At 43.2% G+C, this 13903-nt stretch overlaps 2 protein-coding genes across 2 annotated transcripts; both read right to left on the reverse strand.

Moving 5' to 3' along the window:
• Positions 1-4692: 4692 nt before the first annotated feature.
• fev (FEV transcription factor, ETS family member) lies at positions 4693-9263 on the reverse strand. Its single transcript, XM_061287888.1, has 4 exons — positions 9133-9263; positions 7188-9030; positions 6689-6760; positions 4693-5688 (listed from the first exon to the last, which is right to left on the reverse strand). The coding sequence occupies exons 2-4, from the start codon at positions 7270-7272 to the stop codon at positions 5114-5116; spliced, it is 732 nt and encodes a 243-aa protein (XP_061143872.1). The 5' UTR covers positions 7273-9030; positions 9133-9263; the 3' UTR covers positions 4693-5113.
• A 1012-nt stretch (positions 9264-10275) lies between these two features.
• Positions 10276-12124, reverse strand: cryba2b (crystallin, beta A2b). The gene is made up of 5 exons (XM_061287923.1): positions 11983-12124; positions 11481-11667; positions 10734-10875; positions 10503-10645; positions 10276-10423 (listed from the first exon to the last, which is right to left on the reverse strand). Exons 2-5 carry the CDS (start codon positions 11636-11638, stop codon positions 10276-10278), a joined length of 591 nt encoding a protein of 196 aa, XP_061143907.1. The 5' UTR covers positions 11639-11667; positions 11983-12124.
• Positions 12125-13903: the final 1779 nt, after the last annotated feature.

Below are 13903 nucleotides of genomic sequence, written 5' to 3' on the forward strand. Positions count from 1 at the left end.
ATTGCGGTTAAGCGCACATGCAGGCTGAGCTGTCCAGGGTGCTGACCTCCACCCCCCACACATGCACGAGGGTGCCTTGAGATACGAGGTCAATTCAAACCGCTGTCTGAACGTCGAGACGTTTACTGCCGCCAATGAAATCAGGCATGCTTGAATCGCAAAAAAATATTTTAAAAATAAATAAATCCACCAGCTCGTAAATCAAGGCAGTCGTATCTTAAGGCACCGCTGTATTGAGATGGATGTCTTTTTTTTTGTTTTGTTTTCCAAGAAAATACTTGGACGACCTCATACGTGCCAACCGTTGCATTGTCTTTTGCCTGCTACGATATTGTTTACATTGTTCATATGTGATTTCATTTGCGGGCCGAGCGTATCAAAAAAAAAAAAAAAAACACCGGAATGTTATTTTTCTGTAAATAATGAATGTGAGTCTTTGCTGTGTCATTTGCACATTTCTACATGATCAATTCCATTATGAAAGCAAGTTTACACGTAGACAACAAAGTGTAACTTTGCAACATGGTCTGTATGACGTTGTGTTGTGAAGCCATTGCTGGGAGCGGAAATGCTGCTATTTATTTATTTAATTTATTTATTTATAATTGATTCATTTTGCACAACGGTGAACAAAATTTGGACGTTTTGCACACAATTTATGGTCATCTACCAAAAATTCCTCCCAGGGGCCAGATGACTTGCCATTCATTTGTTCCACTTGCAGCTATGAATGAAGGAGCGGTGAATTTTGTACAGTTTGTTTCCCAACCTGACTGGAAAGTGTTCATTTGTTCATTCCGTGTAGTGAGCTGCTGCTAGTGCTCCGTTAAGACAATTCAATCTCGCTACATGTTTATACAGTCAATGGTCAGTGCAGTCATTGTTTATGGTGAGCAGGGTGAAATAAATCCTTTCAATGATGGTCTCTCGCGCATTATTTTGTAGGGGTGCACACCCTGGACTGGTCGCGAGCCCACGCATATTTACACCTATGGCGAAAATGGAGAAAAAAAATATCTGGTCGTGAGAGCATTCTCTGAAGTCGCCTTTGTGAATGGATTTGTGTGAATGAGGATGTCTCATCCATGTGGGCTGGCGCCTTCCTTCTTTTGATTGGCTGCATTCTGCTGCAGTCTCATACCTCCCCCCCCTCTCCCTCTCTCTCTCGCTCTTTTCACAGAGAGCCGGGTTTCTATTTACAGGGCATAATGGAAACTGCAACAACCAGAAAAATAGCATAAGAAAGTAGAACAAGGACACAGCAAGACAAAAAAAAATACAAAAACACCAATTTGCCTTCCACAGAAATTCTGCACCGTGTAATTTTGGAATCCGAGATGTAACTGCGTGTTGAATACATCCCTTGCGAGACTTTTTTTTTTTCAACACACTGTGACTTCATTGCAGATTCTGCAGCAGTCTTATGTAAGAGGCTGCCTTCACAATTAGCATTCAGCCCAGGTCTCTGTCTGTCTGTCTGTCTGTCTGTCTGTCTGTCTGTCTGTCTGTCTGCTCGCTGCATTCTTCCTCTACTGCGTCTCCATAGCGACGGCGACAAGTGAATGAGAGCCGGACATCGTGCAAGCGGCTCAGAGGCGAAAGCAAGTTGATCTAGTGCGCAACCTGTGCTTCAATAAACATCTCTGGGGATTCTCCAGATTAATAAAAACAAATTGAAAAGGACTCAAATCAGACAATATAATCAGCGGGATGATGTCGCCACCACTACTGCTCGTTCTATCACGATTCATCGTTTCGGGATCGGAATGGCCACGTGGCTTCGATTTCATATGTATGTTTAGCAAACGTAAACAAAGTAGGCGGACACTCGTTGGGATTATTTCTATTTTGCTAGCCTGCCCGCTAATCTCTTCAACACGATTACCGCAGTGTGAAAGCACGGAGGTGACCTGAGGCTTCCCTCACCAACTTTTAATCCACTTTACAGTTCTTTTCCTCGTCTGTTGCCTCTTCTTGCATACGTGACATAACATCCGAGGCGTATATGTATGATGAAATTTGTTTTCCTCTCATTTGCAGATGAATCATCTTGCAGCGCATCAATCTGCATCCCGATTCATTCATTGCTTGTCGTCTTGCGTGACGGCCCAAATCCAATCCAGCATTTTGTGAAGACAAGAGAAGCGCTTCCATATTGCTCCCATTTGGGATTTTCGCTTTCACATTGCACCAAAGTGTGTTCTGTAGCCTGGAGCCTGCCCCAGATGTACAAATTTGCTTTCTCCCTTTATTTTTGTCTTCCAAACTGCTTCCTGTGGGTCTATTTCGGTGGTGTCTCTATGTGCTGTTCTAGTTAATTAACACAATCTCCAGATGGGCGATGGAGTGACTCATTGACTGCAGTGTTGACTTGACACACCGAGACTGTTGCCTTCTAGAATGGCGCTCACACACACAGACACACATGCAGACCTAGTTTTCCTTTCACGTAATATATAAAGATGGAAATACCGTATGAATGTAAAATGACAATTTTAGCCTCAAGGTCAAAAGTGAGTCATTGTGCATCCATGCTGCAGTGTAGGCCAGGACGTGTACTTCTTCACGCATTTGTCAATTGAAGTGATTTTATCAGTCAATCCATTATATTTTTTTGTATTATATTAAATGTGTATCTCACAAAAAAAAATAATGCGCTCATATTTTTTTTTAAGAATCTCAGACAAATCTGTTGTAGTACCGAGTCTGGCCTATGGTGGGCAGCATGGCACAACTGCATGGCATCCAAACTGACAGAACACATTCAAGAAATATAAAGGAAGTGTAGTTGTAGAAGAAGAAATAGAAGCAGCTAGGCTAACTGTTTGCTTGTTTGGTAACTACACCATGGCTTTAAAAAGCTCCTGTTTGTACTGTGGCAAATAACCCAATAAAGCAGGACTATGTGCTAATGTGCAAGCTAAGCTAGACTAAGTTAGCCCTGCTAACAGCTTCTGTTTCTTCATTCTACACCAGCAATAACTTTGTTCCACATACAGTAATCCACACAATCATTTCAAGACACCGTTTGTAGGAAGCAATGTACAAATAATGGCTACGTAGAACTTACTAGCCCAACAATGAAATCAGATTTTGGTCTTGGAGGTGCAGACTCTTTAGGCCTGACTGGTCCAAAGCAAAGGTATCCATTTATTTTGGTCCCCTTGAGGGTCGCGGGCCACACTAAAGCCTTTTATGGCAAACATAACCTGGGTTGTACCATAGTTGAGAAAATTGGAGGGGTGTTTTGCTCCCCTTTTCTTTAAAATACTGGTTTATAAGCCACAATAGAGTCAATTCAATTCATGTTTTGATCAAGTCTGTCTTAGTTATATACAGGCATGTTGCACAGGTTTATTGTTTATTTATTTTTACCAATTTATAGGGCAACCTGACTTTGAACAAACCACTCAAAGACAATTCTTTTTGCGACCTTCATTGATCCAAATCACCAATTACCTATGAGAAAAACAACGTGTAAAAATACCACAAAAAGTAGGATTAATGACTTAATGATGATCACGTCATGTGAAGTTTGGGCCTGTTTAATGAAACACAAATAATAATAATAGATTTTAATGCAAGCTGTTGTGCTTGTCACTAAACGTCGCTGGCATAGAACAATTGCGTTCTTATTCAGTCGCATTTTAACATGGCTGAAACCTGGGCCCAAATTGACTCCAGCATTGCAGAGACTTTCTCCCATGAGGAGTCCATTCTCATTCTGTGCTAGAACTTTTTTTTTCCGTTGATCGTCTGGCCGTCTTGGGAGCCGACAGTGTTGTTCTTCCTGCAGCTCGCAAGTAAAACACCTTCCAAGTGTTACGCAAGGGTGCTGATGAGCAGAGTTGCTTAGCAGCAACAGTTGAGGTGAGATTAGCGGCATGCGTGCTGAAGCCTTCCAATAAAGATCACTTTGCTATTATTAACTCAAGATCAAGCAAATCCTCCGAGATGGACTTGTTTGACTGGACGAGGCAAAAGTTGGACATTTGATACATTTCATATTGTATGTGTGTGTTGGATCATTTGAGTGCAAGCGTCATTTGTGCGTGCACTGCGGGCATTTTGAGGTTAATCCATCATTTGCAAATGCGTCGCTGCTCTATATCTGCTCTGTGGACACCTTGTTACGTAAGAGAAGCTCCGGTGGTGAAGCTACAGCGCCACCACCTGGTTGCAAGGCGGTCATTGAAATTGCTCCTCAAAGATGCTTTGTCAGTAGTTAAATAAAAGATAAATGTTAGAAAAAATGAAAAAATGGACATTTGAATGTGCTTTTAGTTTTTCTTTGGGGGGGGGGGATCTGGCACGAAAGAAATGGTTTTGAAATGACAGAAATTATATTAAAATAAGAACACAAAGTAAAAATAAAAATACGTTTGACACAAATAGAAAACAAAATGCAATGAAAGATAAAAATGTGGCAATCATCAAGCAAAAAGGGACAACAACAGATCTAAAAGAGGAAAGATAAAAGAATAAAATGATTGTTATTCTTATTTAACAGCAATAAACAAACGGGGCATCCTTTTTTGTAAAAACACGACGATTTTCAAACCGAGGACCCGGTAAGGCGTTTATTGTCAAGTACTCGCCGCAAGATGGCGCCAGTCGCCCGCTAATAGTCATTCGCTTGCGTTTAATTGTCACTGAATTACATTCAGATACGTTCAAGTCATACACGTATGATACAACAACAAAAATAACATTTTATTTTCCTTTCAGACCACATCAAAGTATATTTGAAACCAACAATCTCGATTGGTGATGTGGTTATTTATCTACAACCCATTCACAGCTCTTTTTTTTTCTTATCTTTTCTTTAAATGAAAGTACTAAAAGGGCGTCATGATGTCAAGAATGTACAGCGCTTGACAAAAATTGATTCGAATTTTGAGAGCAACATCAAGTGCGTTCTTGTTAAAACGGAATTTCAAATTGAATTTTGGAACCACACAAAAATAAGTCTGAAGTGAATCAAGCATATTCAAACAGGAGAGCCCCGTCCAAAACATTTTTTTTTTTCCGATTGCGCTTGGGTGTAAACAAGCACGGGAGCGCCGCACACGTCACGATCCTTTACCTGCATGACGTCACGGCGACCAGTCAGTCAGTTGTAATGGTTATTAATGTTGCTGAGCGTGTTGATGCCGTTGACGCAGCCGATGTGGCTCGGCGACACGGTGGCGAAAGGCCCGGGGGGCTGTAGGTTGGTTCCCGGGGGGTGGTGGTGGTGATGGTGGTGATGGTGGTAGAGGGCGGCCGACGGAGAGCCGGCCCAGTAGGAGAAGCCCGACGGGCCGACGGCGGGCGCCACGTGCAGGTTGAGTTTGGAGATGCCCGAGAAGGGGATGGGCGAGAAGTTGCCTTGGAACTTGTAGAGGGCCTGCTCGGTGGAGGTGGGCTGGCACACCTGCGCCAGGCCGTGGAAGTCGAACTTGTAGGCGTAGCGCTTGCCGTGCACTTTGGTCATGATGTTCTTGTCGTAGTAGTAGCGGAGCGCCCGGCTCAGCTTGTCGTAGTTCATGTTGGGCTTGCTCTTGCGCTCGCCCCAGCGGCGCGCCACCTCGTCCGGGTCGATCAGCTTGAACTCGCCGTTGGTGCCCTCCCACGCGATGCACGACACGTTGCTGCTGTCCGACAGCAGCTCCAGAAGGAACTGCCACAGCTGGATCTGCCCGCTGCCTGCATGCCGGCCACGTCGCGTCACGTGCGGGAAAGGAGAAAGGAGAGAGAGAAAAGAAGAACGTGATTGGTCACGCGCATGCGTCATGATAAATAAAGCAATAATGATAATTGTGACATAATGATGATGACTTGAAGTAATTATGATAATAAAATAATGGAATAATAATAATAACAATAACATTGATGAGGAAGAGGAAATAAAAATATTATTAATTGCATATTTTTCATTATTCCTATACTGGATTTCTCAATTCAATATCGATTTGCCTAATTGTATTTTATCTTCAATGTCAAACGTTTTATTCTTTTTTTGTCCTTCATCAATTTTTGTTTGGGGCCGTAACAATTTAATTTTTCTTCACTGATAAAATTTGTCTTTGTATTTAATTTGGTTTTACATGAAAATGACTTTCTATTCGCAGAATGCAATTTGGATAGTATTACGTTTTTAATTTTATTTCTGCTGTTTCCATTTTCTGACTTTTTTTTCCAAAGGGAAATATGATCCAAATGAAATAGCCTATCAATAATTTTCCCTCAGCTTAACATTTTGTACACATTCCACCGTATCTTATCATTTAAAATGTGTGAAACATTATTATCTTTTTATTTAAAAAATACTATTATTCGCATAGTTTTTTTATGACTGCTTTTCCAAAAGCAAGTAAGTTATTTTTTGCCGTCTTATAAAATGGCAAGAACCGTAACATGAATTTAAACGCGTCAATTCTTGCTTCCCTTCTGCGTTATCTTTAATCATTATTTTCTGAGACATTTTCTTAAATTCCGGAGGAAATTAAATATGTTTTTTCTTTAGCCGTAAATATAATGAAATTGTAGCCTACATCTCACAAAATGGAATGAATATAAGACAAACACAGAAATCCACAACATGGGAAAACTAGATTAAACAAATGTTAGATTCCTAAATATATTTTGTTGACATTTGGTACATTAACAAAATATTTGTATGTTGCCCTATGTATTTTTGCCTCACCTTTTTGTGCTCCAGTATTGATCGGACCCCACGATGCTCCTTTGTTGTCTTTCAACAGATTTTCTGTCGGATCTGAAATTAGAATTGGGGGGAAAATTAAATCACTGCGAGTAATCAACAGATTTTCCCTTTTACGCGCGCGGCAATCAATGTCTCCAAAAAGCTCCGAAATGTAAAAAAAAAACAAAGCCTCATTGGAGCCAAAATGCGAAAAGAGCGCTTCGTGAAATGTTGCTTCTGCTGCCTCTGCAGCTGAGTGAGGTCTCGCATTGCAGGTCCGGGCGGGTTCGGCTCGGAGGAGCCAGGAAACGCGTCCAGGAAGACGGATTTCCGATTTCCGACAAAAGAGCGGACGAGCTCGCAGATTGAAAAAGGAGGCGAGCGACGCTTGTGGAAGCGCAACGCCGCACAATGGATGAAAAAACGTCGCCGCGCACGAACGCTTTTGTAGTTGGGCAAGGAAAAAAAAAAAATCATTTCGATGTCCAAAACGACGCACCTGAGAGATACATGTTGAACATGAGCTTTCCTCCGCACTCCCTTCTCATTGTGCTCACTTGGGCACAAAAAGGCTTGGCTTTCATTTGCTTGCTGCAGGCGGAGGGAAAACGGGGGATTTTTATTAAACTTTATCTCATAACTGTGATCTGGAATAAACGCGAGTGGACAGATTGAAGTTTCCAGGCAACTGTCAGCGGCCCCCCATCTCGGAGACAATATTCAGACAGCAATTTCCTCTGCTGCATTGCTTTAATTAAAAGAGCAATTTACCTCTGTCAGCCCGCCTTGGTGCCCACAATAAAAAAAAAAAGAACAGCAGGCGATAGAAATTGGGCCCTTATCAATTTGCCATCGCAGTTTAATAAAGTCGCCGCGTTAAGATCTGAGTTTCTATGGAGAATTGAAGTGTTTGACATGGAAACCAGTTCACGTCTCGCTTGATTTTCCGCCTATTTTGCTCTCTGCAAACAGACAAGCCTGCACTTCGGACAGTGTTTATCTTCAAAAACACGCTTGGATGGACGTCAGACAACAAAGACGCTGCAACCTTATGCTGAGAGGAAAAAGGGCTGAAAAAAAGGCGTACGGGGGGGGGGCAAAGACCTTGAAAAGGGAGGGGCACAAATTAACATAATTTGATTTATCGGATCGGTTAAAGAGAATTCTGATTTTCCTGAAAATCCTGAAATACTGATGAGCATCATTAAAATACAATAGGTTGGTAGGCCTAAGTGTTCAATGACAAGTCAATAAAAACATTCAATTACAAATATTGACAAATATTTGATTCCCAAAAAACATAAGACTGGTTCTGAAATGTACCTGCATCATTTAGAAACGATTATAAAACGTATTGCAACCAGTAAAATACAACTTCAAATATCCTGAGAATATACTGTTTGAATATTTATGAGTGATTCTTTTGTTTGTCACTAGAGGGAGCCCACACACCACGAGTGGTTCAGTTTAGTCGTATTTACCTTTTAAATTAATTAAATTAAAAAATTAAATAAATTTTGAAGAACGGTTTACCACAATTTCACTGTAGCATTCAAAACACAGAATAAGACTTCCTTTTCAAAAATACAAATGCAACTTATCCGCCACAAAACTCCTTGTTACTGAAAATGAAATGAATAAATGAAATAAAAATGAAATGTCCTACACTCAAATATATTTTTTAAACTCAATTAACTGTTCACGTTAACACGTTTACGTGAATATAATCCTTTTCGAGTTTTAGCCTGCCTTTTATCACGGTTTAAAGTGAACATTTTGATTCGATAAAGTATCACGAACTGGAGTCAAAACGTCTCGCATTTTAACATGAAAATGATTCTGTTCATTGAAGACCATTTTCAAAATGGCAGAAACTCAACTTGAAACTAAAATCGTTACCAGATGACATCACATTAACTTTTAAAACAACGTGATATTTAAGTTTTTATTTTTCCTATTGTGGAAGCAAAACACGCACATAAGCAAAAGTGTCATCGTCCATTTCTCCGTAATCAGGGGGACATGTTCTGCAAAGCATTTATCCAGCAAACACATTTATTCTGCATCTACATTGTACAAACATCTCAAATATTTTTTTTCCTTCAAACCCGCTCACACATCCGCTGAAGGCCCCTCACGAGTGAGGGCGGGGGGGGGAGTCGCTCTCCTCCCCCACTTCGGACCTTCTCTTTCCCGGTCGGTGTTGGGCTGACGGATGTCTCTCGCATCCCAGACTTGCTTTAGCTGCCTGCGCCCAATTAAGTACACGTCGCAGGCAACTTAAAACAAGCCTCGAAGGCTGGACTGCGTGATCGCTTTCCACAAGACGCGATTCTGCTCCACTGCGGAGAAGCAAGAGTTGAGCATGAGACCGTATGTCCCCGTCCTCGGCCTTAACGCTGCAGTTCCGTTGAGTTTTGTGACGAACTCCCTGGCGAACTTACCTTTGCGGTCCACCGTGCGCACCTGCAAGCAGCGTCAATCCTCGTCGAGTGACAGCACAGCGGCTTTAATCCCATTGCATGCGGAGGAATGCCTATTTGACAAAGGTGTGCACTGTGCACACAGTTACACATTTATTAAAATATCCTGTTTTTTGGGGTGTGGGGCTGGGAGTTGATGCAGGCTACGCGGACGCGCACGTCCTGGACCGCGGGAGGGGGTGCGTGCGCGTGCGCGTGGAGGCAAACACACTCCAGGATCCAAGTGTGTGACTGGAAAATAAATATAGTCTGTCACATTAGAATAGTCAAACAAAGGCTAATCATTCCAGTTCTGTTTCCAACTTGTAGAATTAAAACAATAGGTCGATATCAGGAAAAATGAAAGCGGATTGCCAAAACTCATAGAGCTGTGGCATTAGCATGTCAATCAAAAGAGTTGGGACCCAAACAAAAAAAAACAGATGACCATTTAGCCTCTGGCTTCACTAGCAACTGAGCTACAAGAGTTTTTACAAGAAATATTCATAATTGTTTGACTATCTGCACAGCTAGCTGAACGTTACGCATGGAATCAATATCGTTTCTTTAGGAGTACACAGTAAATAGAAATGTTGCCATAGCGGCACTAAACCAGGCTATGCTAGCGAGCGAAATGCAAATTGTGAACACACGCTGACGTCTGCATTGTGGCAAAGTTAGCCAAGAAGTAAAAAAAAAAACTTGTAGTCCATTTGCCTTATTGGTACGTGAGCTCCCCCTAGTGGCACATGAAATAGTCACCGCCAGAGCACAGTTCAGTTGTATTTAGCTTTCAGTAAGAGTCACATGGAAGGTGTTTTTGATTGAACTTGTTTATTTTTGTCTTTCACTCAAGTACAGTGATAATGTTTCAACTGTGTCCATTGTATACAGATTCATGAAATGTTTGTAAAAGCAGAAGAAAACATCCATGCATATATGAGAGCAGCCTGGTTTTAAAGAAAAGCCTTTATTTTCCATTTCCATAAACACGCTCGAGCACGGTGAACAAAGCCGCCACTCCCATTCCCGCACGCTGAGACACAAAGAGCGAGTCCACCGACCGTTGCGCTCGGTCCGGGTCGCGGGCGAGGAGAGCAATCAGTTTTTGGCATTAGGTGGAGCCTAGTGCTGGATCCTGCGGATGGACTGCACCTGGTTGGTGTGAGCCTGGGTGCTGTACTCGTTGTAGTTTCTGAACTCGCCTTGGTGTCTGTCTCTCTCCAGGATGTACTGGTAACCGCGGTAACCGGGGAACTGGTAGGCCACCCAGCTGTCGCCGACACAAGCGTTCGGTAAGTACGGCAAAGACCGGAGAGACTAGCTGTCGGGATTGGTGGTGGACGACTTACGCTCCGGAGTTGACTTTGATAGAAGGCACCTCTTTGGTGCACCAGCCCATGGCCTGAAGGGAGGGGTAGTCGTCGCACACCTCAAACTTGCGGCCCTGGAAGTCCTCGCTCTCGTACAGCGTCACCTTGCTGTCGCTGTGGTTCTGCGGGAGACCGTTTTGAGCTCACGGTAAGACACTACGGCACCTGATTGCAAAGTCCAACATTGAAAAAAAAAACACGGGCACTCACGGCACACTTGATGGGCCTGAAGGAAAGGATGTGCTCGGTCCTGTAGCTGCTGTTTCCGCTCCAGGCCTCGTAGCGGGGGTAGTCGCCCTTCTCCAGGATGAACTGCTGCCCCTGGAACTCGGGGTACTCGAAGCCCACCCAGCTAGGAGCGGAGCGAGAGATGACGGACGGACGGACGGACGTTAGGCTCGGACAACGGCGCTAATGAACGCGGCACGCAGCTGCTCTTTGGCTGAAAGGCGACGCAAAGCAAACATTTCATTCTGCTGCAGCTGAAGGCGCTCTTCTTATCTGATGGGCAAGTCAGTCAGCCATTGTGGATCCGGCCGGCCCGATCAGAGCCGGAGCTGCAGCCAGATCGCACTTGATGCATGCTAAGCAGAAATGCAATAACACGCACGTGCAATTGGCGCCACGTCACAAAAGAAAAACATCGCCTTTTAGAGATGGTGAATTGGCATCGAGCCATAATCATCCAAATGATATTTTTAGCCTATTGCATAGTTTCCCTTTTTGGATTGGACATTAGTCACAGTGGATGAAAAGTCTACACACCCCTGTTGAAAATGATTTTCTCTCGTTGTTTCAAAAATGTGCTTGTCCCCCTCGTAACTGGGATGTAGCCATGTTCAGAATTGACCAATGTTATTTTTTTTAGTCATGTTGAACTCAGGTTAGACCAGGGCAGGGGTGTGTCGACTTTTGTATTGCAAGTACGGCAGCCCCGGAACGCGGCATTGTACTCACGGTCCGTTCTCGACCTTAATGGAGCGAATCTTATTGAAGCCTCGGTCCATGATGTTCTGGCACTCCAACATGAACTCGCAGCGCTTGCCCTGGAAGTTCTCCTCCTCCCAGACGGTGATCTTGAACTGCCCCATCTGCTCCAACTGCTGAGTATTCATGGCGGCTCCTGTTGCTGCTGCTTTACTCTCTGAATCAAGAACTCAATGATTAACCATTGGATGCATTCAAAATGTATATGACCGACTGTAGGTTTGATTTTTAAAATATTTACAAAATATATCTATAATAAAATTTTGGTCACCCATCATTGTAGCATCCTGCTCTATGATATGCAAATGCTAAAGTGAACAAGAAAATTCCAGTACATCATATAGCACAAATAAAATGAATGCACCCACTTTTATTTTAGACTTATCAGAAACATTCTTTTTCTTGCCATTTGCTAAACACGTGAATTAGCATTTTGGCTTGGGTTGTTAGTCGAATATACTGACATACTTACAGACGGTAATGAAGTGGGGCAGATCCTGCAAAATCAATGACGGGGGAAGAGACCCTCGCTTGCGCTTTTATAGGGCCGGCCGGGCCCCCCTGGCCCACCGACCCGGCGGCCTTGCACACTCAGCAGCCCGGCCGGCCTGGCTGAAAGGGCGGCATTAGCCGCCTGCTTTGTGGAGGCTTCGCGGTGCCATTGTCCTCAGAGCCCACCAGCCACTTAGTCATCACTATGCCAAAGGGATAATAGATGCATTCTGGGAGTTGATCCACTCTGGGGTTTTCGCTCTCTCACACACACACACACACACACAAAGAGAGGTGGGATGCCGGAGATAGATGAGAAGAGGAGCTGTTAACCTTTTTTGAGGACAAGAAACATAACATGGGGGGATTGAAGGGTGCGCCTCCAAGTCACAGAGGATGCACAGGTTGATTTTGCACCTTCTGCCATCTAGTGGTTTCAATGTTCTGGGTGAACAAAGATAGATTTTGAAGCAGTGCTTCTTGGACTTCATAAGTGCCACCTAAAAATGACAATGCGCTTCGATATTGGAGAATTTAAGTGATGATTCAACTAAAATTTCATCGTGGTGGGGGGGGGGGCGTTGGCTTCTGTGTGCGCACGCGCACACACACACACAAAGTCGAGGAAAAAAATGGTGTAATTGTTCTTCGTCAAATTTTGGTATAGATAAATTAACAAAGAAAATATTACGGAAAATATTACAACTAAACAGATGTTATAATCAAGTCAACATTATTTTGTTTGTCAAGGCAAACTATTCGACACAAATCGTGTTGCCTATTTGGTATGATTATTTGACAGTTGGAGACCACTTGAAAAAAACCTGCAATAATTGACATTGTTCAGATTATAGGTATTAAAAACAAAAGTTAATCAGAGACTGCTCACAAAATAACGAATCAGGAGATCGCCTAATTCAAAAATCCAAAGAGAAAGAAATGAAATTATACGGCAGCGCCTGGGCTGAGTGTGACATCTAGTGGTCAGATGTATATTGCAGTCATGGTCGACAAGGCCTTGGCAAAGTGTGTGAGCGATTGAGCGAGCAGCTTTGTAAGCCGTCCATTGTTGTCGGACGTGTTTGTGCGTGTGGAGCAGGTGAAGGTGAGGCAGGTGAAGCTTATGTGGACGCAGATGTCACACGAGGAAAGCTCAGAAGCCTTTGTGCTCGCCTTTCCGTCATTTACAAACATAACATGCACACAATGGGTACTTTCACAAAATCATAAGATTGAGCCTCTAATCGATTAGCAAATTAATCAGCAATTATTTGGTTCATCGAAAAATGATCCTCCGAATTGTTTTTGCTGGTACTGAAGTCACCAAGCCGGCGACCATCTTTGCTTTGTATCGATGCACACAACAGACTTGTTCCTGTGTCTACAATATTGCTCTTCTAAAAAATTCCCGTCACATTGAATGTTATGATTACAAAAGGTAAGCTAATGTTATTGTGCGAGTTGTGCGTTTGTGTGTGTTCACACAGCGAGCGAGCCAGCGACTCTTTCCCCAATCACTATGAACACAACTATTTGAATAGTCAGTGAATGCACCTGCACACACACACACTCCGGAGTGTTTGCATACACGCACACACACACACACACACACGTGACATTGTGTCACCGCACCGAATGCCCTTCTTCAGGTGGAAGGTTGCCACGGCAACAAATCCAGGTCAAGATGATGCAAGAAGGACATCTGCCCCTATGACATCCGAGCGTGGACGTCCCGCAAAGCAGCTGGAGGATAATTTGTCATCTTTTCTGTGCCTCGATTATTCCCGAGCTGACGTAGAACGCAATATGGATTATTATGGGGTGCGCATTATTGAATTGCGTTGACAGGCACATACAGTACACACACAAGATGTAAATGTCAGGGCAGTGTGCACACTCAA

The sequence above is a fragment of the Syngnathus typhle genome, linkage group LG9, assembly GCF_033458585.1.
Source record: "Syngnathus typhle isolate RoL2023-S1 ecotype Sweden linkage group LG9, RoL_Styp_1.0, whole genome shotgun sequence".
NCBI lineage: Eukaryota > Metazoa > Chordata > Actinopteri > Syngnathiformes > Syngnathidae > Syngnathus > Syngnathus typhle.